This window comes from Gymnodraco acuticeps, unplaced genomic scaffold (genome assembly GCF_902827175.1).
Source record: "Gymnodraco acuticeps unplaced genomic scaffold, fGymAcu1.1, whole genome shotgun sequence".
NCBI lineage: Eukaryota > Metazoa > Chordata > Actinopteri > Perciformes > Bathydraconidae > Gymnodraco > Gymnodraco acuticeps.
The window spans coordinates 476,956-501,044 of NW_022989996.1; the positions used below are offsets into that span (position 1 = coordinate 476,956).

General features: G+C 37.9%; 1 protein-coding gene across 14 annotated transcripts in view; it reads right to left on the reverse strand.

The window, feature by feature from the left end:
- The window catches only part of stxbp5l (syntaxin binding protein 5-like), a 208,520-nt gene that overhangs the window by 104,272 nt on the left and 80,159 nt on the right, over positions 1-24,089 (reverse strand). For all 14 annotated transcript variants that reach the window (XM_034212876.1, XM_034212874.1, XM_034212872.1 and 11 more), the window contains exon 3: positions 5,459-5,540. In XM_034212876.1, the coding sequence (XP_034068767.1) occupies positions 5,459-5,540 (82 nt within the window). The remainder of the gene's footprint in view (positions 1-5,458; positions 5,541-24,089) is intronic.

Here is a 24,089-nt window from a genome sequence, read left to right on the forward strand (position 1 = left end):
AGTGACAGAAAAGTAAAATTAATATTCTCCTCATCAATAACAAGAGGCTAAAGAGGACGACAAGATTATGACTGCATAATAAACGATTGACAACTAGACGCGCTGAGAGCAAGAATATACATTAAACATGCACAAGCTCATCATTCACAGGTATACCTGCAATAAGTGGCCTCTTCGGTGGGTTCATACATCTAATGGGAATAAGTCATTACACCTCAGTGAATGTCAAGAGGCTGGTAACTCAACCATTAGCAGGGCCGCCGACAGCCCACACACTGAACGCAAGAGAGGGCATCGGCATACTGCACGGCTATTAGTCACTCTGTCACACCGTGAGAAGACCTACAGGAGGCACTGTGATAGGTGCTTGTCTCTTAGATAAGGGAGACTGGGGGGGAAGCGGGTATGCACATATGTAGCAGACAAACACACGTAAATAGACATACACACACACACACACACACACTCTATGCACACACTACTGACTGCAGACAGTGTCTAGGCACTAGGCAGTGGTACTTAGATCTTATTCAGCTTTCATTTTTTTTGGTAATAAAGTACAAAATAATTACTAAAAACCAAATGTACTCAGTGTGTGCATGTTCCTAATAATATATACTCTATCACTGGATTATATTTAAATTTTGCAGCTGGTTAAAAGTGAAGATAATATTACTAACTTGTTATCAATGTAACTAAATCTATAATATATATATCTATCATAATTCTTAAATGTTTTATATTTTGTACTCATAATAAGAACATACAAAGTAACTGCTAACTAAAACCATCACATAAATGTTGAGGAGTAAAAAGTACAATACTTGAATTAATTAGCATAACATGGATAAAAATAATTGTAAGTACATCAAAATTGTACTTTTTTTAAGTGAGCGTTTGATTCACTACTTTCATTTTTTTCAACATATTACATCATTTTGTATTTCTTCCAAAAAAAGAATGAAAAACATATATAAACATAAAAAGTGGATGAAAGTTGGTTGTCATCACATATTATATTGGATCTCCACTCACACAAGCATCTACATACTTGCAAAATTGTACTTAAGTATAGTACCTGAGTAAATATACTTAGTTACTTTACAATATTGTATATTAGGCAGAACCTCACGTCATAGTGCAAAAAACACTGTGTGTAAACACTACACTCTTAAACCGTGCTTTCAAGCTTACAACCGGTTACACACAGCTGAGACACTCTTACACAAACATGTGGGTGCTTACACACTTAGTCCCACACAAATACTCACACAGGCCTAAAAAGTCAATACCTGTCACACAAGCACAATCATAGCCCTCTTCAGGCCCATCCACCTCCATTTGCCTCAGACACATCACAAGTAGGCGATTGAGTGAATGAGAGGTGGGCTGAAAGAGCCAGTGGGCTTGAAAAGAAACAGAGTGGGCAAGGAAAAGGAGCCGAGAGAGGCAGGAAGAGCACGTAGATTACAGCGGAATAAAGGAGAAACAAGAAAGACAAAGACAAAGGAAACACGGCTTTGTGTTCTTCACCCGTTTGACTCGCTTCTGCTCTTTGACTTACAAGAGGGGCTTTTTCTCTAATACACACCGTATATTGTTAGTAAACAGTCAGTAGGGGAAAAAAGCAGTGAGAGTTCTTATTTTAGGCCGAGAGAAACCAATCAATATTATGTGTGTAGGCTCCTGCCAATCTCTATCAACAGAAGTATGTTTGAGTACAGGTAAACCAGCATCCACAGGCAACAACTAAAGGGTAGATAAACGGATAAGAAAGCATTTGAGTTTGTTTCAAACTAATATGTTCGACTCACTAGGAATACTTCTTATCAATCTTAAAGTAATGAATTCAAGACAATCAGTTGAATTGACAAAATAAACCAATTGTGAAAAGAAAAAGTTTATGCACAGAAAGACTGGGCTTGCATCGCACTCATCTTTCATTTGATTGTTACCATATATATCTTTGTGAGCTGCAGAGCCCTTATGTGGCTGTAGGTGAAATAATCTTCATTAATAAAGATAAAGATTAGTGTTTTTTTAGACAGGTCAAATAAAATACCTGCTGTGATCCAACCCAGTCTCACGGCATTTCGTGTTCACCAACACGATTTTTAATCTATTGATTCGTGTTCACCAACACGATTTGCCCCTTTTTTTCGTGTTGCACAGCACGATTTTAAAAGCAATGTATTTCTACTGCCTGCAGCACGTCTTTTTCTCCGGTCGGGTCGAGGAAGACCGGAAGCTGTTGTGGTCATAAAAAACATGTTCTTACTCAATATCAAGCCACATTTATTGCTTTTATATTAAATCGTATAATTTCGGACATTTGTTGTGAGGAAATAAATGGGGCTCAGAGCCTCAGAATACGGAAATCTGTATTTAAAAAAAAATTGTTCCTTCTAATTCGATATTCTTTTCAAAATAATACACTGTTATTTACTCACCAATAACACACAATTATCCTTGCTTTTATTTATTGGTTTAATTCCATAATCTCGGGCTTTTTTGGCGTCCGTCAGGAACTGAATTTCAAAATAAAAATAACCGGAAACAGACGTATAAGGGACATTTCGAGCATCATTGCGATTGTCAACATTTCTGAGTTTAGGATGGCCGAAGACACTACACTACCCATAATCCCCAGCTATCGTTTAGGACTACAGTCCCCGTAAGGTTACGCAGAGCGTTCAAACAGCTGTGTGAAATGGAATGAAACCACGCCAGACTATCCAAAACTGGAATCGAACGCCCCCCCAGAACTACGCATGCTGGCTATTGTGTTTCGCAAAATGTTCTATGGGACGTCTCTACTGAACGTTTTCGTTTTTCCCACAATTAGAAGTTGCCAGTATTAAACACATTGGTGTTACAAATGTAAAACATATAATTAATAAATGGGTGAAAATCGCTTGTGTCCATAATGCGCAGCATTAATACCCACATGACAGCTCATTGTTACTTTGTATTTTATTTGAGTTACTTTGCAGATTCTGATTAATGATGTGAAATATAAACAACTCTTAAATCAGACTTTAGTTACACCTGAGTAAAATTCAGGTACGGTGATTGTCAAGTGCCAACAATCAGGAGAGATATTTGATAGTTGGTGCTTGAGAAGACTAAACATGTATCTGCAATTGACATGAATGGAAACGAGTAATAAAGTATATTCATTACTCGTTATTCTCTACTAATAGTTAATTCAAGACTGTATATTATGGCTATTTGCACATCCGTTTCAAGATTTTCAAAGGTTTATTGACATATCATATACACAACTACGGTTGTAGTTATGCAATGAATGAAACACTTGGGTCACAGGTTCCTCAACAGTGCATTACAAGACATCTATCAATATGTGTGTACCTCCACCATTAAACTGTCATATTCTGCACATTTCTTATTCTATCTACATACATAAGAGTATAATTCATATGTATAATATCAGTTAAAATAAGTGCTTCAACATAGTTAACATTGCAGGAAAGCAATATATTAGACGTTAAGTACTTTGTCAGGCTTAATATTTATCTGTAGATAGATACCCCCAAAGTTTTTTTCTTATTTAAAAGAAGACCTTAATCTGTTATTTAATGTTTAAATAAAGGTTAATTCATTGTTCTGCTTTGCACCTCCTCCTATTAATATCTTTGTACATTCTGCACTAAACTGTTTTATTGTAGAGATCACTTATAGTATCTTCTTGATTTTTTATATTCTATATTTATACTTTCCCCCTATGAAAGTATGTACTCTTAATATTTTTTTAATCAAATAAAACACAATAATTCAATAACGTGCTTTAACCACTAGGAAGTGCACACAAGGTACACACAGCCATAATAACTTTGTATTATTAGTGTAGGACACTTGTGTTTTCGTACAACATCTGAAGATGTGTAGTTTTATGCATGCTTTCACATAATTTTACAGCATATTGCTATACTATTTCAGACTCAGTATTTACATTCTTACATTCAAAGAAAATCAGTAATATCTTTAAAAACTACAGTCCTTTTATATCAGCTGTGCACCGTTATGGTGTAAATATAACCTATCTGTGAATTAGATCAAATGTAAAAGTCAGCCGAATTAGTGTTGATACTGCAAGGAGACGTATTGTGTGAAGAGAAATTGAAGATGTTGTTTAATTGTTGAATATATTTATGATCCACGTCAAGTATTCAGTTTCGGCGGCATTTTCTTAGTTTTTCCAAAGGTCTTCTCATCAGGGCTCTATAAATAAAGAACTACGGCAGATCTGTAATATACAATGCAGCCGAACCGTGTATTACAATGCCGTTATGTGATGACTTTCAAAGAGAAAAGCAAGAGCGCTCGGAATTAAGTATTATTTTATTCTTTTAAAATGTTTTCCGGATTTCATATCATATAAACACCAAATCCCAGCATGCATTGCGGCTAAAACATCCAATAAACGAGCTTAAAACCATAGCTGAGAATCTTGGGTAATCGCTCGAAATGCCTACGTCTGTTTCCGGTTATTTTTATTTTGAAATTCAGTTCCTGACGGACGCCAAAAAAGCCCAAGATTATGGAATATTAAACCAATAAATAAAAGCAAGGATAATTGTTGTGTTATATTGGTGAGTAAATAACAGTGTGTTATTTTGAAAAGAATACAAATTAGAAGGAAAAAAAGATTTTTAAAAATACAGATTTCAGTATCCTGAGGCTCTGAGCCCCATTTATTTTCCTCACCAGACGGCAACAAATGTCCGAAATTATACGATTTAATATAAAAGCAATTAATTGTGGCTTGATATTGAGTAATGAACATGTTTTTATGAACCACACAGCTTCCGGTCTCCCACGACCCCGACCGGAGAAAAAGACGTGCTGCAGGCAGTAGAAATACATTGCTTTTAAAATTGTGCTGTGCAACACGAAAAAAGGGGCAAATCGTGTTGGTGAACACGAATCAATAGATTAAAAATCGTGTTGGTGAACACGAAATGCCGTGAGACTGGGTTGTGTGATCCCACTGCAGCAGCAAAGTGTGGCTTTCCATTTACACATAAGGCACAGCAGCGCAACTTTATGATTATTAAAAACATATTTTCCCTCGACATTTAACAACAACACTTAGGGGGAGCATTTACGTTGCTTCCGTGTCACTGCAAAGGGCATCCCAAAATAAATTGGTCTGTGCTGATACACTTTATTTTTCGTCTTATTTGCATGTCCCTAAAGCTCCACAAATCAACTTATTTTTCTTTTTAAATCAATAAAAAAAGGGTCCTTCTATGGGTAACTAACTTGCAGCAGCTACATCTCAAGAAGAAAATGTCATGGTGTAAAGAGTTAAAATACATTTGGACACAGGAAGTGGACATGTTGATGGTGACAGGGGGATATGCTAAAGAGTTCAGTCGTGGCAGCTTTGAAAAAATCACAGCTTAACAAAATCATGCTCATGGAGTGTGGCTACCTCATTGATGAGGAACTGCAGTTGAAGAACAGCTGATCCACTCTCATGCTGACAGTAGCAGTCCACTCCGGGTCGTCCCAGTCTGATGACATCACAGAGTCAAGGAAATGTACACAACAAAGTTGAAGGCAAAAACAGAACACATGTATGTGTTAGTGATTGATGTGCACGGAAAGTGAGAGACAACATATTCAACACTTTAAGTACATTGCACCAGAGGCTAAAGAAGTTCTCAGATCTTAAGTAAAAGTTTTTTTAACAAGTATAAGCATATAAATATAATTTGTTGCAGTAAAGTTGTAGATAACTTTAATGAGGTTTTATACTGCCACATATCTTAATCGTTTGATAGTATGTCATCATTCATTAGTTGATTACTAATATAAAACTGCAAAGTAAGTAGTCATCTAGTCAAATAAATGTAGTGAGTAAAAGGTACACTAATTGCTTCTAAATTGTAGCAGAATTGAAGTATGAAGTAACATGAAATGGAAATACTCAGGGAAAGATGTTTGTGTTGAATGAGAATGAGCATGCACCAACTGTGGCACATAGTCTTGTATCAGCAGCCAGGTGGTATACATTCAAATCCAGTCATAATGGAAGTCTGGATTTTGAAAAGTTGCATTGAGATGCTTGAGGATCGCTGACACCTCTACTGGGCCTCTCTTACACCTCGGGAAATCAAGTTTGGAGTGAAACATCTGTGCAAAAACTGGTGAGGAGGAAAACAGGTCTGCGCCTGGCTCTGTACTTCACATCTACGAAGGCTTCCAGGAAATGATTCTTGTTTATTTTCCTCCAATTGTCAGAAGAGAACACCTTTCAAATAGCCAATGTACTTTTTTCAATTTGTTACATTTTAAAAAGGTGAAGCCCTTATGGCAGAGGTTTTGATTGATAGACGTGGTGATTGAGAGATTATCAGACAATACTAAAGCATCCAAAGCTTAAAGGAGCCCTATTATGCTCATTTCAGGTTTTCATATTTGTATGTTGTGCCTCTACTGTGGACATGTTTACATGCATTCATGTTCAAAAAGCTCTTTATTTCCTCATACTTCTGCAGCACCTCTTTTCACCCTATGTCTGAAAGCAGAAGCCCAGTTTGCCTCCTATTGGTTTAACTGGCCAGCTCTGTTGTGAATGGTCAACTGCTTCGAGATGTTCCTGCTCCTTAGCCTATCAAATATAATGTGTTGAAGTGCTAACCAATAAAAGCGTGAGTGGTACATAGTGATGTCACAATGTTAGGGTATAGTGTCAGGCTGGGGGGGGAGTGTGTGGGAGAGAAACTTCCCTCTGTAGGGAACTTTGGGATTTCAGTCATGCATCAAAACCTATATAACACACTATGTGAAAACCCTTATTTCCAACATGATGCCAACGAGTTAGCAATCTTAGAAAACACAATCAAAAAGCATGTGACTACAATTCAAAAAATACAGCAAAACCAGGGCAGCTTTAATTGCAAGATCATTGCAAATTGGATCTAATCATCTTAAAACCCTGTTCCAAAGCCCCTCTCATATTTTAAAGACTTAATATGTAGCAAGTGACTCAACGTAAAATAAGGAACTTCTGGCTACAACATTCACCTTGGCGAACGCACACTGTCCCTGGTATTATAGTTATGCTGAGTATGGACCATTGTATCTGACAATACAATATTCAGGAGCATACTCATTGAGTTATTGTACATAATGTACTGGCAGCAGTCCTACCCTCCTTCGGAATGTATTACTGCCAACAGTGAGTTTGAGGAGATGTTGTTCATAAATACAGAATAATGTTTTGCATCATTTGCAGTTTCCTAAAGGTATAGCTGTCAACTGTGCCAGCAGAACATGCATAATGGGAAATGACAGCGTATCAATGATTACAAGGGAAGTTTCCTGAGAGAAAAGTCGAAATGCCTAGTGCCGTGAAAAAGGGACTTGTGTTTGCATTTAGATATTATTTGAACAGCAATTCATTCACAGGCAAGTTATGTTCCAATATTATTCCAATACTAATACACCAATAATATATTGTAATATACATGTTAAATATTATAGTACAATATTCAAAATGTAACTTAATTTCCTATATCTATATATTTTATCTGATTTAATTTGATCTTTATTGGACATTATACTTTACCAATTTAGTTTATATAAATATCTTTATTGCATTTTAATTGCACATAGTTTAACTTTACATGTTTATATCAATAGTTTTGTTATAATCCTTCATTTATATGTTATGTATTTGTATTCTAGTCTTGAGAATTGACTGAATGTGGCAGTTTGGTTAATAACAGGTGTGGTTACCAGAGGAAGTCAAATCCCCAAGCGCATCCTTCAAAGCAGGTGGAAAGCAGCAGGCGGAGGATATGACACAACATGAAAGCAGAGCCAGTTGGATCTGGTACAGTAGCAGTTATTTAATCACTACATGTTCACAAGTCACTGTGCTGCCAGCAGAGCTCGGGTACAGCGCAGAAGCACATATGACCCATCCTACAAAGATCAAAATGACCGTATTATGTCTCGCAAATTGCCAACATTGTTCTTCTGTAAAACGGATGAGCCTAATAAAGTTAGAAAGTATTTATATTTCAATGAAAAAAAACTAATATTTTTCGTATATTCAAGACATTTTCCTCCTACAAAAAACGACCAAATAGGTTGATAGAGAGGCGAAGGCCCTCCCTTCCGGGGGACCTCCATGGGACCTTATTTCGGAAAAAAGTATGATTGAAGTCAATGGCGAGAGAAAGATCATCTTTCGATCCCGTTTGAATTGTGCCACGAATTACAAATATGATGTTTGTCAATTTAAAAGATAATTTTACAAGTCAAAAAATAAAAATGTGTCGTAAAACTGTGAAGTAACACTTTTTTTTGTGTAAACCGCTCAATTAACTACATCTCCCGTCTCGCACAACACCAAGACGGCCGTCACGTTGGCACATTTCACTTCTTTCTTTTAGAATGAGGCGAAGTATTAAACGAGGAGAAATCACTAGAAGTCGGGCATGTTGAGAACTGTACATACACAAAAGGGGAGTTAGTCGGGTTCCGTCTTGAGCCAGCATGCGGGACTGGGATTCTGGGATTTGTAGTCTTTCTAGTTGCGTATTTTTCATAGTCTTATATTTCAACAGTTTTACGACAAACTGTGACTTTTTTGACTTGGAAATTCTTTTTTTAAATGTTGACAAATATGTGTAATTTGTGGCACAATTCAAACGGGATCGAAAGATAATCGTTCTTCCCCATTGACTTCAATACATAATTTTTCTGAAATAAGGTAACACCATTTTCATCCCGGTTACACTTTTAATTTGCCCTGTACAATGGGCGCTGTAAGTGATGAAAATGGGGGATGTTGGCTTATCTGGCGCCCGCAGCTCAGAGCCAAAGTGAGAGTGAGCGTGAGAGCGAGCGAGGGAGAAAGGGAGGGTGCACCGGTACCAGCGCTGTTGTTATTAGCATCTGGTGCTAGCTGCTCTAACGGAGTGTTTAGATAGTTCACTTTAGTGTAAGTTATCTCAGTGGGTCTCAAACGTTTTGATCACAATTTATGTAAACACATATTTCCAAGGCACTCCTTTATAATTATTGGGATAAAACAGGTTTGAAATCATTCCAATGTATACTATATGTAAACCAGACATATCGTTTCAAACTGGAGAGATGCAAAAATATGCATAAATAAAATAGTAAACAATGAACAACAAAAGTAAAATAAGTTACATGTATTTGTTATTGGCTATGGTAGGTTATTGGTTATGCTCACATACTTATTTAATTATTCAAATGTGAACCGATCTTTTTCATATGGGTGTTTAGAGTTGTACTAGTCTCTAGTAATTATGCTTAAAGTGCACCAGATTGAAGCATTTTACTTTAAAATGTTAAAAAAATGTCTTCCCGGTATGCCTGAGAAGGCAGATATACTTGTTTTTCTCAACAAGAACTGTTTTTAAATGGGGGGGGGGGGGGGGGGGGGGGGGGGGGGGGGGGGGTTCCTTTAAAAGTTGGACTGTTGCACTGTTGTAGCTTCAGGGGTTCTCAGGTTACAGTTACATAGCAGTGAATATAAACAGACTGATTAATGTGAATATTACTGTAAACTAACCTGTGTAAAAGTTTCTCGAATAAATGTAATTTTGTATCAATGTATCATTTGTTACCCTGCCCTCAAATAATCGGAATTGAGAACCGTTAAGAACCGGAATCGAAAAGTAGAATCGGAATCGGAATCAGAATCGTGGAAATTCAAACGATACCCAACCCTACAAATAACCCTCTCTGGAAAATCCTAAATTGTAGAATAGTTTGGAAATTAAAATGCTTTTTGACTAGATTTCTGGCGAGAAGTGTATGTTGTACTTTTAGAATCCACGTCCAGTGGATGTGTAGGATCTATAGTTTGATATTACGAAGATGATTTGAGGTCTCGCCAGGAGAAAGTTAATATACTCAGGGCTGCACATAATTGGTGCAAAAAAAGAGCACCGGGTCATTTGAAAAAAGGCGCATTTGCGTACCAAATTGTAACTTTAGTCTAAGTTCAAACAGTTTGGTCACATTTATGTAAACACGTATTTCCAAGGCACTCCTTTATAATTATTGGGATAAACAGGTTTGAAATCATTCCAATGCATACTATAGGACAGTAACCAAAAATATCCTTTAAAACTGGAGAGATAAAAAAAATAAAAAAAAATAAATAAATAAATGTTAAGGTAAAATAAGATATGAATGAACAACACAAATAAAATAAGTTACATTAATTTATTATTGGCTATGGTAGGTTATTGGTTATGTTCACATACTTATTTGATTACATCCACTTGTCTGAGATGACAACAGAGACTTTCGACCCAAACCCAGCTGTTGACTTGTGGATGCAAGCAGCTAATCGCAGACTCAACCAGAGAGGAAGAAGTAGGCCTACATCATCAGCTACCATGTCTGACAGAGAGGAAGACAGTGAGGAGAACAGTCAGGAGGGAGTGATGACAGCTTGTAGGATTACTGCTCGTGCTAAGTTGTCTTGTGTTCACCTCTGCATGTGTTCTTGTGTTCACCTCTGCATGTGTGTTCTGTGTTCACCTCTGCATGTGTGTTCTGTGTTCACCTCTGCATGTGTATTCTGTGTTCACCTCTGCATGTGTGTTTTGTGTTCACCTCTGCATGTGTGTTCTGTGTTCACCTCTGCATGTGTGTTCTGTGTTCACCTCTGCATGTGTGTTCAGTGCCGTGTGTCTGGCAAATAAAGTCAAGACCCCCTCAAAAGTTACGGTTTATTTCATTTTAAGGATGAGCACCAAGCAACATCTCCAGGTGCTCCTTTGAGAACCAGGGCAAAAAAGTTATGTGCACCCCTGAATATACTACGTCTTTCCGCAGCATCCATGTAAAGTTGGCGTCAACCCTCACGGGGTGAAAACCAATTAATGTCGTGTAATTAACAAGGATAAACTGATGTGTTTTAGTGGATGAGTACGGCAGATATCACTGAAAAATCATTTGACAGTGAGGGGAATACGGTTTTATTATGAAAACTTCGAGACCGGAAATACTGTTTTCACCCCGTGGTGAGGGGTTGACGCTAACTTTACATGGACGCTGCCGCATATACACGTTCTCCTGGCGAGACCTCAAATCATCTTCGTAATATCTATCAAACTATAGATCCTACACATCCACTGGACGTAGATTCTAAAAGTACAATATACACTTCTCGCTAGAAATCTAATCAAAAAGCATTTGAATGGCCAAACTATCCTACAATTTAGGATTTTCCAGAGAGGTATATTTGTGAATATACGATTCCTCCGGAGCATTTGCAGTCAACAGTGAGCAATAGAGGTCGAAAACGTTCAAACGTGATTATAGGTCGTAATAAGCGCTTGAACAATCGACCTATTTGGTCATATGAGTTGGAGGACTTGTTGATTCAAGAAGCTGCCACTGAAGTAACCACTTTCTTTTAATTTATCTTTATATGTATCTTATTATAACACCTACTGTACTGTAATTAGGTTGTCTACTCCCTTAGATGTGTCTTATTTGTGTAATATCTTTTTTATTAATAAGTTGCTTACCTCTTTACTAAATATGTTAGTCTATTCTTTTATTTTACCTTTTAATTCCTCCGTCTACTTTGCTGCAACAGTGTAAGTTGCCCCTGCTGTGGGTCACTAAAGGATTTCTGATTATTTCAGTTACCTGTTATTTACCCGTGTTTCCTCACTTGGCTTCAACAGCTACCCACACCTTGCAAAACAGCCCGGGGCAACAGGATTGTGTAACATTTATTGAGTAATCAATATTTCACTTCAGTTGTCGGACACAGCAGAACAAAATTGAGAGGGAGAACAGAATGTGTGTTCAGTTTGAATGAAACACGATATGAGTAATGATAGAGAGTAGGAGGCTACGGAACGGAGGTTTAACCTGCTACGTGGCTGAAAGGAGGAGGAAGAAAAAGACATGTAGCTGCTCTCCTGTTGTTTTGGATTTTTGGTGTGGACACAGATGTTTTTTGAAGCAGGATATTTTCACATGTTAATAATATTTCAGATCTGTCTATGTCAGTTGGACCAGCATATCAAGTTATAATATAATCTTGCAATATTATTGTATTATAACAAATATTAGAATTGTATTCTTATTATATTACATATATATTGTAAAACCACTGATTTCTATATATTTATTGTTGTTATATGTTGTACAGTACAGTGTGCACATGTGTTCTTTTAATACTTATGTTTATATAAAATACTTTTTTCAACTAATCTTTTATTGCACCATTTACTTCAACTTCTTATGTTTATATCACAATTTGTATTTTATTTATTTTTTAAAACGGTGCACTGAACTTAAATTCCCCCCCAAGACATAAATAAAGTATACGCATTCCCGGTTATTGCTAAATGACAGAAAGTATAAATCTTGATTCTGAACAGTGTGTTCAGCAATGTTTGACATATTGCAGATATGACGGAGAAGTCAATCAGAAAGCCAACAGATTGATAGTATGCAGAGTGAGCACATCTCATTTCACAATGTAGTGTGAGAGCATCGGTGCAGAAACAACCAGACAGTCTTGCTAGACTGACTTATCTACAGCAGCAGCTGCAGCCATGCACTCTGATATGTGGATGTTTTGAACCAGGCTACAGATCTCAGGTGCACTGAGGAGGGAAAGACTCCAGACAGCTCATGACCTTAGGCAAAAGTTCACTTTCAGTCCATAAAATTCTTCACTTTTGTAAAAACAAAATCCAAAAAAGAAAGGTAGAAGTATTTTTTTTATTGCTGTACTGAAGACTTTTTCTGGGTGCATTCTGGATTGTTCTGGAGATCGAATACTGTATATTGGTTGTGCATTTTACATTTACAATATACTGTGTGATGGAACAATCACTGATATTCTGAAGTCAGACTGAAGCACTCCTTTACACATGGAGCTGCTGGGATGCAAGTCAAATTTCTGACTTGATCTGACCATTAAAGTATTATCATATCGTATATCTTTAGTGCTTTCAGAAATAATTTTCAAGTTAAACATTTTCAAGTTACTTATTTGAAAATGTAGAAAGTCCATTATCTTTGTAATACATTGAACAAGGAAATGGACAATATGTTGGCATTTATTGTAACATATCTATCTATAGGCTTTGTTAGTGCCCAGTGCCACACATTGTGTTATTTTAGTATATATATATTACATTTAATCCTTAACAACTTCCTCATGCAATTACCAACAGCACAATGGCTGGTTTATGGTCAAAGCTACCTTGATAACCCCCTGGACGGTTGTGCTAAAGCCACGATCTTGTATTTGTTTCACGTTTGCTGGGAAAAGAGATTTGTCAAGAGCTAGTTTGTAAGTGTCACACTTTAATACTGTGATGAGATAAGGGGACAGGTCTGAATGCATGTGTCTGATCAGGTTTATTTACAGAATCGTACAGAAATTAAGTAGTTGTTACCAACACCAATAACATTCCACCAATCTTGATAGCCATATGGATACCATATAAATGCTTGATTTCTATTGTAATATCAGCATCAAATGATTTTAACTCAGTATGACCTGCCACCACTTTGCTGGGAAATAAAAAGTAAAACATTTTCATTTCATTCAAACCTTTATTTAGACAGATAAATCCCATTGATATCATTGATCTCTTTTCAAGGGAGACATGTTTTTTCCCATTGATGTAAGCCCCCGTGCTCTGCCTGTCCTTTTTTTCTCACTTCGATCTCCCAAATCTACAATCAGCGGGGGGGGTTTGTCCAACACAAATATTCAAGTCCACTTGGAGTAGGGAGGCCTTTTGTGCTTGTGCGCCCACGTCGAGGCGCCACACAGAGAAAATCAGTTTGGACCTGTAGTGATACAATGAGCTCGGGCAACAGGCCTGTCCATCAGTCAAGCAGTGTGTTCTTTTTGCTTGCAATACTCACACACTGGGGGATTGTAGCACAAAAGGCTTGAATAAAATCATTGCAAGGAGTGTTTTACAAAAGTATGTCGTATTTTCGTTATTTAAATGTCTTCTTACAAAGCTCCTCAGTCCCGTAACAGTTGTAGCAGTTTAAAGTTGGTTATATCATTGTTCTGTTGTTCAGAGCTGTGGAAGGAATGAGTCTTAAACCACATTTTAAACACTTCTGGGTTCCCTCGCCTTGACATCAATGTTTTTTAAAATATATTCACATTTTGTTCTTCGACATAACATACGTCAGTTAATTACCGACATTGAATGTCTAAAGCTTTTACATATCTTAAAACAGGTTGCTAAGTGGCTAGAAGAGGAGTACTAGATGTCATCACGCCAATACACAAGTACGGCCTTTGGAAATCATGTTACTGTAGTTCGGTATTAGCCTGATGCTAATTTTCTTCTAGCTGCACTACTAGTCACTTTTCATAAAAGCAGTTTTAATATATGGAGATTATCCTGTTGATCAAGATGTGTAGATCATAAGGCGTTTATTTGCCACAGATCTTTTTTTTCTGCAATATTCCTTAATCCAATGGAAAAATCCATTGCTTTTTTGTCGAGGGACCATTGCAATACTACAACAATATCACCACTGCATCATGGAGAACTTGCACCAGGGTTAAAAATATCCAGGTTGCAACAAGCCTAAGATGTTCTGAAGTTTGCAGAGTATTATGTTTATCTGTGTTTCTGAAGATATATATTCTATAGTATGCTATGTTGTCTTGCTCTGGCCTGATTCTTGTTTGTTTCAACAAAGGAAACAGGGAAGTTCAAGCAGATCAGCACTGTGGCCAAAGAAACCCTGGGGCGAAATCACTTCAAATGCAATGAGTCTCTGAATCAGTCACTCAAGAAGGGGGCACTGATGTGTGTGTGTTTGTAGTGTGTGTGGTGTGTGTGTGTGTGTGTGTGTGTGTGTGTGTGTGTGTGTGTGTGTGTGATGTGTGTGTGTGTGTGTGTGTGTGTGTGTGTGTGTGTGTGTGTGTGTGTGTGTGTGTTGTGTGCATGTGCGTGTGCATGTGCGTGTGCTTGATTCAAGGGCAGACTTAAAGGGAATGGTTGGCGACAGACCCAAATCATCTCTCTGACAGTCTGGATCATTCTCTCCCTGATAGGCAAGCCTTTGCACACATCCCATTCAAATTCACATCACATTGGGGCCGCATCAAAACACATAATATGCTGTCAAAAGCACAAAGCTGATGTGAGGGTGAAGTCGCCTACATCCATACAGAAGACAAAAACTATTGCTGCCGGCTGACAAGAAACAACGTAGAAATTAAAAATTAGAAATTGTTGGACCTGCTTGTTGCAATTGGTGATTGCTCCATTTAAAACCAGTGGGGGACAGCCAATAAATGACATGAATGGACAATTATAATACTGAAATGTGGCTTTGTATGCACAATTGCTTGTTTAAACTACGGTTTTATCTCCCGCAAGATATCCTTAAAGTAATACAGTTGTAACATATAAAGCTTCACAAGATTTAGAAGTGTTGGTACAGTATAACCAGATTGGTGAGCTTTAAAGAAAACACAGCATGGGATAGCATGTCATGTCAAAAGGATAACTGTGATGTGCATGTGTAAGTGTAACGAGCCATGTCCAGCATTGTTGGTCAACTACCTCTGCTTACCTTATCAACAACAACTACAACTTTAGATTATTTATCACCAGCTTACCCTGCTGTGGATCAAAACATAATTTGGTTCATATCAAAATAAACACCAATACTGAGTGTGTAATATTCTCAGCAGGAAATACGAACACATAAAGTAAGGTCACCGTTAGAAACAATGGAAATGTTGTTTGTCCTATGCATTAATTACTTGTTGAACATTTAAGCAAACATGGATTAATGAGGAATGGAACATCAGCTACTTAAGAGGGCTCTCACCTACATGATATTTGATGAGCAAACACCAGAACAAAGCATATTGAGCTTTGTACAATCTTATACTTACATTTGATATACAGTATATCAGACGTGGAGACATCACACCAAGCACTTCATTTTGGTCAGCTTGTTTTTACAGTCATGAATAACTGCTGGGTGAGCATGGGTTTTCTTAATCACAAAATAATCAAACCTGAGGGTCGATTTTTATCTAGAGTTGGTTCAAATGAAATGTACACTCCTTACAAGCTGTACTTGTCTTTCAGTTTGGAGAAGGCTTCGGATAGATGGCAATGTTCACTGCCTCACTGCGCTTTGAAGATAGACCTTCGGGAACTCTAATGAGCAGTAAATTGCTATTTCAGACACATACCAATCCTAATTTTAGTTTCACTCACAGGTTTAGCATACAGGAGGCACACATATTTGCAAGTAGATTTGCATCACCCACCAGCAGAAAAAACAACAATTGTATACAACTTAGTGCTTGGACAAACATTACTAGTATTAGCATAGGGAACAGTTATGTTTGCACCCTGGTTGGAGGCTTTAATTGTAATCAATTATCAAATGCATCATCCCAGAACACACAATATGTTCAGGCACAGCCTATGACTGTATTGTGAGCAGCTAAGGCCTTGGATTCAGGGAATCGAGCATTATTCACACTAAATGTTACTTGAGAAAACTATTATGTTTTGCCAAATACAGTGGTTAGTCCTCAACCTAAAACATATTTAAGCCTGGCAACTGGGTTGAATAAAACAATGAAAAAATAAATGATACTTGATATGATAGCATGTCCTGAAAATGAATAATGCTGTTTCTTTATTTCCACTTCTTCTACAAGGGTTATCAACCTGTAAGGAGGGTTATTGTGGACAGGGACAATGTGGCTTACAGTCTTATCTAACGATCAATGTTTAGCCAAGACGTGTCTATTTAACACCCCTTAAGTGGCTTGTTTCACAATAACTCAGCTTAAAACAATAACAAGTCAGAAGGAGACCAAGCCAAGGTTAAAATCATTTTTGTCTGACATATCAGCAAGTGACAGTTGTCAATTCAGCCGAAAATTATAATCCTATCAGGGACCCTGAATTTTATTATTTTATTGATAATCTGTGCAGTAGTCATCAGAACTGGTAATTTGCATTAACTAAAGCCAGTTGCTAAACAACACCTGTCAGTTATGTAGACACTTGCCACTAAATAATTGAGAGGAACAAGCAGACTTTTGTTTTTAAAGAGATACATTGTAATATATAGATTTCAATAATGTTGGGGTCTTTATGGAGCCAGTTACACTGCAGTTTAATGCTCAACCAAAAGGTACCAACTATTTCCAGATTTTAGATGCATCTTTTTTTAATATTATATACTCATTCTCACAAACTTTACTTCACAAAACTGAAACAAATGCCAGCCCACAGCTCTGCTCGAGTCCCTGTCAAGCATATACAAGCTATAAATATGCGATGACGTTAATGTCGATGACTAAGTGTACTAAAGGAACAACCCTTCAACACTGTTGTGGCACTAACTGAATGAGATTATGAGTCCAACGGCATGCTAGTGACATCAGTCTCATTAAAGAGGCGGTAGTTGGAAAGCAATGCAGGCAGAGACCGATGTTGAGGATGGGACAGCGTTGATTCAGTATTAATGTTGACCCTGTAACCAGAGATGGTAACATGACTAAGTATGCTCTGTCTTTGGGGCTGAAGACAGCCATGTTTAATCTGCAGTGTCTGGTTTGCTTTCAATACCTGACAACTGAATTACAGTCACCTTGTATTATCATCTTGTTCTTTAACCTCCAAACCACTTTATTTATCTCCATTTAAAAACAGTGGGTGGAGAATTTGGTCAATTAAGGACACTACAATGCCTGGATTTAATGTATTAACAGTGTCCATAAAAATGGTGTATGTTCATATGCTCATACCATATGATACTAATGTATGAGATATGTCAGGGCAGGGTTTATTAATACGTGTGATCTATGCAAAAGTACCTTATGGATATGTAGTGTGATGTGATGGCTGGCAAAGTGTTTTCAGCCTTTAACACCTTGATTGGTGTAATCACACATGGAGCATGTGACTCACATGGAGCATGTGACAAACATGTCCCATGTGCACAATGTTCCTGTTTCAAGTGTGTCTCCTTTTGTGGAGTGTTTTGAACAAATCTCGGGCAGCATCTCACATTATGAGGTTGGAATGTCCATAAAGATAAAACATTTCCAGTAAATAAATTCTCCATTTGGTCCAATGACCAACCAAAATGCAGTATAATACATACAATCTTTTGATTGGATCTGATTGGCAAATAACCATTTTTGTGTTGAAAATCACAAACTGTGAACACCAAGTATACAAGGAGCTGAGATGTGTTGGTTAAGTACAGCAGAAAGAATAAATGATTGGGTGATTCAGTGATTGCAGTAGACAACTCCCATTACTTTTGCTAGACTGTGATTGCTGCCTATTCCTCTATGCAATTTAACTTAGAAGAAGGGCTAATAACCTGCAACTAATAATCAAGTAAAAGACATATTCACTGTATACATGTCTGCCCGTTTACTTCACAATCAAGTCTTGATATAATCTCTTGATTAGATAACGTTTGGATTTCCACAGCACTATGGTACAGACATATTTACTCATATATTTTTCCAAGTTTCCAAGATAATTACTGTTAATAGTTGTTTTTCCCTCAAATGTTTGTTAGTCAATGACAGGGGCCTGGATTAACCTGTCCTGAACTCCGATATCAGCATGTGTTTTTATTCATTACAACTCAAGTACTGCAGTGTGAGAGTCAACTCTTACACTCACCATTCAACATAATTCACATCAATATAGCACCGCCAGCATCACCAGCTACCGGTTTTTCTTTTGCAGAGGTGTCTTTGCTCTAATATCAGGCATCTGAGCTAATCAGCATCTCTATGGTGCCCTCACCTGAGCGCTCCCAGAGAATTGGCTGCAAGCGCACCAAAGCACTTTGAATTGCCTTGTGTTGAAAGGTGCTATATAAATAAACTTACCTTGCCTTGCAAGACGGAAGCCAGGCTTTAAAACACAGGAACCCCAGCATGTATTAAAGAAGCTATCATATTTCTCCCCAAGCAGTGATTTTAGTATTAATGGTTGGGTAGTTGTTCAAAGTGCTAACATTACAATTGGATCTTGATTAAAGCCATATAATTCCTCATCATCGCACAGCAGTGTGTTTTCTTTCTCCAATTGATCCCAATGTGAGAGCTTCTCATTTTAATTTGGCCTGCTATCCACTCATTCCGCTCCATCTCCCCCATCCACACTAACAATCTCCCCTTGATCCTGTGTGAATCACAATTACTCTTGCCCTACCTCTAGTGCTGCTTCTCCTCTGTTTGTGTGTGAATGAAGAGGGTGCATAATAACAGTTTTGTGTGTGTTAAATAATGCTGCTGAAGCAGTGGGACACAGCTGGGCAATTTAGATTTGAGTATAAACATCTCACAGCACAGTCGATACAGAACAAAGTGCGTGTGTGTGTGTGTGTGTGTGTGTGTGTGTGTGTGTGTGTGTGGTGTGTGTGTGTGTGTGTGTGTGTGTGTGTGTGTTGTGTGTGTTGTGTGTGTGTGTGTGTATGTGTGTGTGTGTGTGTGTGTGTGTGGGTGGCTGGCAGTTTGTGTTGGTACATACTGTATACAGCTCTGTACATTTGCACTGTTTTCTCAGTGGCAGCGTTGGCAGATAGTTCCACCACTTTGTGAAATAGACTTGATCTCTTATGTGCAGGTGATGCTCTAAAAAACGAGTCAGCACGATAAAATAAATACCACAAAAATATCAAATAAATGTAGATGTATGGTATGATCATCTTCGCTACAGGAAAAAAAAAAGTGTTTTGATGTTGTGCTACTGTTAACCGGCTGCCTGAGTGTATTCAAACAATTGTATTCATGGCAGAGATTCCGGCAGCAAGCATGATGTCATATACGTATGGTTGGGTGAAGTTCAAATTTGAACAGATACCCGTACCTGGAATGCGGGTAATGGTACTACATGGTCCCTCCTTTCTGTACTTTACTGAATTTAATTTCAGTTTTAATAGATAAGTCCAACATTCAAATGTTTAATTGTATATATAATAGGGTGACCAGACGTCCCCGTTTTCCGGGGACAGTCCCCGTTTGTATTGGCCTATCCCCGGTTGAAACTGTCCCCGGAAATGTCCACGTTTTTTAATACGTTAAAAACACATAGCAAGGTGAAATAAAACGTTTCATGTCAGGAAACACAGGGTAAACAGACTGTGGTCAAGCCAGCCCCCACTTCGGAAAACACACTCAAGCCAGCCCGCACGTTGTATTGCGGTGCGCGAATATGCATTACAGTAGAGGCCTGTAAAAACTGCCTTCAAAATAAAAGCGTTTACTTGGTCAATAACAAATATACCTAAAGAACACACCAAACATATTCATATACTGTACTGGAGATTAAATTAAGAAATATGTACTATATAATGTGATCAATAATAATTTAAAACAAACTACTAGGGATGCACGATAATTATCAGCCCGATAAACCCGATAACAGTATTAATAGCCCCGATAATATACAATATATTTTTTGGGTAAAAAAAAAGAAAAAAATACTGCGGTGTGGGTGGATTGGGATGAGGGGCGCTTGTTTTTCACTCGGCTCCTCCTGTTTTGCCAGTACTGTGGTATTAGTGGTTTAGGAAGAGGGGAGTTCTTCACAAATCCAGCGCTCCCTAACTCATGCCTGGCTGTGACGTAAATGGTATGCGGCCGTGAAGCCAGGACAGTAAACAAACATGTCGTCGGTAGTATGGACGTTGGAGCTATGTGCAACTCAAGGCATATGCTCGAACCGGAGCTGCCTGGACGCTGCAATCATGTTGCGCACTATCCGTGCTGAGTGTGCTGACTTTTCGTACAATGTCCCACTGTCTGGCTTCCTGCATAAAGTTAAGTGCTCGGCGCAGTTGTGGCGAAATGTCGCTCCTCTGTTTTCATTTAAACAGCTCCTTATATCCGTTAGCGCAGCTAGCTAGCACCAGATGCTAACAACAACAATGCACGTAAGGTCTCTCTCTCGGCTCGCTCGGGCCACACATACACACACCCTCCCGGTCCTCCAGATGGCCAGTCGGTGCCTGCCGGTGAGCGTGAAGTGTGGTCTTGCCACAAGCGCGGCGGCAGGAGCGGGGCTGTCAGCATCAGCTTGTAGATGTATACTCGATGCGCTCTGAAAACTACGGGGCGGCCAAGGAAAAAAATACACATGCGTTAATCGCGTTAAAATAATTAGTGGCGTACATTTTTTTAAATTATCGGTTATCGGTATCGGTCTTGAGAAGCAGGAAGTTATCGGTATCGGTTTCAAAAACCAATATCGTGCATCCCTACAAACTACGTATAACTACCACATTATAAGTGAGTGAATGTAAAATGTAAGTATACAGTTATGAAGACATATCGGACATTTCCACTTGGTGACTAATTTCAATGATGTTGACACCATCTCACAACACTCCTAAAATAACATTACTTTCTGAAGCACAATTTAAAATGTATGCTGTTTAAAAATCTCAAATTAGATCTATTGTCCATCTATATTTTGATAATTATTTAATGGAAACCGTCCATAATTAAAGAGTCACTCGAAGACAATCAAATACTTATTTCACTTCAGGGTGATAGCAGGAGACCCCATCTAGTCAATCAGAGAAAATCAGGAAAATCTGATGTAGAATTTCAAAATAAAATACCTTTGAAGTCTCATATATGAGCTATCGTCCTTCTGTTTGTATCCAACAGTTAAAATGTTCAAATTACATTGAACCAGAATTGTCCCCCTTTTTTCTTTAACAGTGAAGAAAATTGGATATGTTAATGATATATTGACCGCAAAACTCAAAATGTCCCCGGTTTTTAATTCTGGTCACCTTAATATATAATATTGTAATAATCAGGCTGGCTCTGCATTGCCCATTACAAATATTGCAGCAAACATTGTCTGAATAAAGAAGAGTCAATGTTAAGGCATTTGTGGGAAACTGCAGCTTGTCCAAAGATAAAAATATAATATATATAATATTTTTTTACCAAGGGGAAATAGTGTTTACTGTGGCTTGGAAGTACATTTGAATTTTATTTTGACTGCTATGGTACCAATTTATGTATCAATTTGTTGTTATACATGCTCGTTACACAGAGAGAGGACAACTGAAACTTTGTATTTTTGGTAGACTTTTAAATTATCCTAATGAATAAAAAAATGTTGTTGCAAGATAAATAAATCCATCTCCCCCAGAAGGCTAATGTCAACATAGTGGATAAGGCCTTTCCACACTCTTCCCACTGCTCTCCCCTGATGTGATAAAAGTGGAGAGAGAAGGCATCTGTCTTGCTCAGGCTCTCATAATTTAAATACATGTGTATGTAATTGGCTGTTTGACTGTTTCACATCATTGTGATTAAAATGCTGAAGCACATCTGCTCTCTGCCTGCCCTCGCTGCAAGTCCAAGGACAAACAGCCATTATTGAAAAAGGGTTGATGTGATTTTCATTGTTCCAGTCCGTTGTTTAGGGATTGTATGGAATGAAAATAGAAAAACAAATGGTGAACTAAATGTGATGAATTGTTTGTCCTGTGGTAGATAAATCTCCCATAGTGCACCGTTATTTTCCTTTATTAAACTTGGGGCTATTCATCATCTCACTGTAATTATACAATAATGAATCACTTGCCTTGCCATATGTTTTCATTTTCATCTATATCTAATTGTATGATTATTTTCATTATATTTGAACTGTTCTTTTAAAATCTTAGGTGAATCACTTTGATCCGATTAACATTTTCATGCCAGCCATTATTAATATTATGTATTTTCCCCAACATTCCTCTCTTAGTGAACCGAATAACAAGTTAATTATCATCCATGTGCAAATGACACTAGGATGATGCGAAACAGAAACATTTAGAAAATATTAATTAAATGTTCTCATACCCTATAATCTCTACTTCTGTCTCATATTAGAAAAAAGCACATTACATGGGGTATATAATCCTGTTCAGGCTAATTTTCCTGTTTCATATTTGTATGTTGTGTCTCTACTGTGATATGTTTCCATGCTCTACATTTCAAAAAGCTGCCTGTGCTGCAGCACCTCTTTTCACCCTCTGTCTGAAACCAGAGCCCAGTCTGCTCTGATTGGTTAGCTGGCCGGCTCTGTTATTGTGTCCCGCCCCTTAGCCTCTCAGGTACAATGTGTTGGAGCGGGGGGAGTGTGAGGGATTGGGATTTTAGCCTTTGCAGACCATTTGCATGCACTAAAACCTATATAACAAACTACAGGAAAGAGAAATCCCCTTCAAAAGGTGTATGGCAGAGAGACTAAAAGACTACAATGTTTGTTATTATAAAGGGAGAAACTTTTGATGTTCACTGCTAACTTTCTATAACTGAACTGACCCTGACTTCTTGCAGTTTCAGACATTTCACTACAATACAAATAACATTACAGTCTCCAGCAGACATTTTTGAACGTATTTTGAAAATAAATGATAGAAAAATGAATATCCATTCCATGCCAGTGGTTTGGTATCGTATGGACCACTGCTAAACAACACTGCCAAGAATGACTATTGTGTTCAAGCAATTAAACACACACACAGATAGCCAGGTTTCACACCATGTGTACACTCTTGGCTGCTTTGTAACGAGCCGCTCCTGAGTAATTAACCTGAAGATAACCTGCTTTGAGGCAATACAATTGGCGCTCCAGAAGCTGGAAACATGTCCGCAGTATAGGTCAAAGAAAATAATTGCAAGAGCACCAGACTGAAAAAGAGAGAGAGATAAGCCTGGGGTGAGTTGGTCCCCAAAATAATTGTGTAAAATGTCCAATATATAACAGCACAGTCTTCCACAAACAAATCAGCTCCTCAACCATGCACAAGCTGATCAGACATGGCTTGCTGCCCTGGACGTGAAACCCTCTATTAAGCAAGATTCCTAACAAAGCTTACCCAGGGGGAAAAAGCTGTTGCCTTTCATACCACAGAAAGTATTATTAGCAGTGCAAATCAGTATCAATATCACATGGTCAATTACAAATCTGCCAGCAAAAGCTCAGCATATATTTGTATAACATTATTTGTTAAACATAATATAACAACAGTGC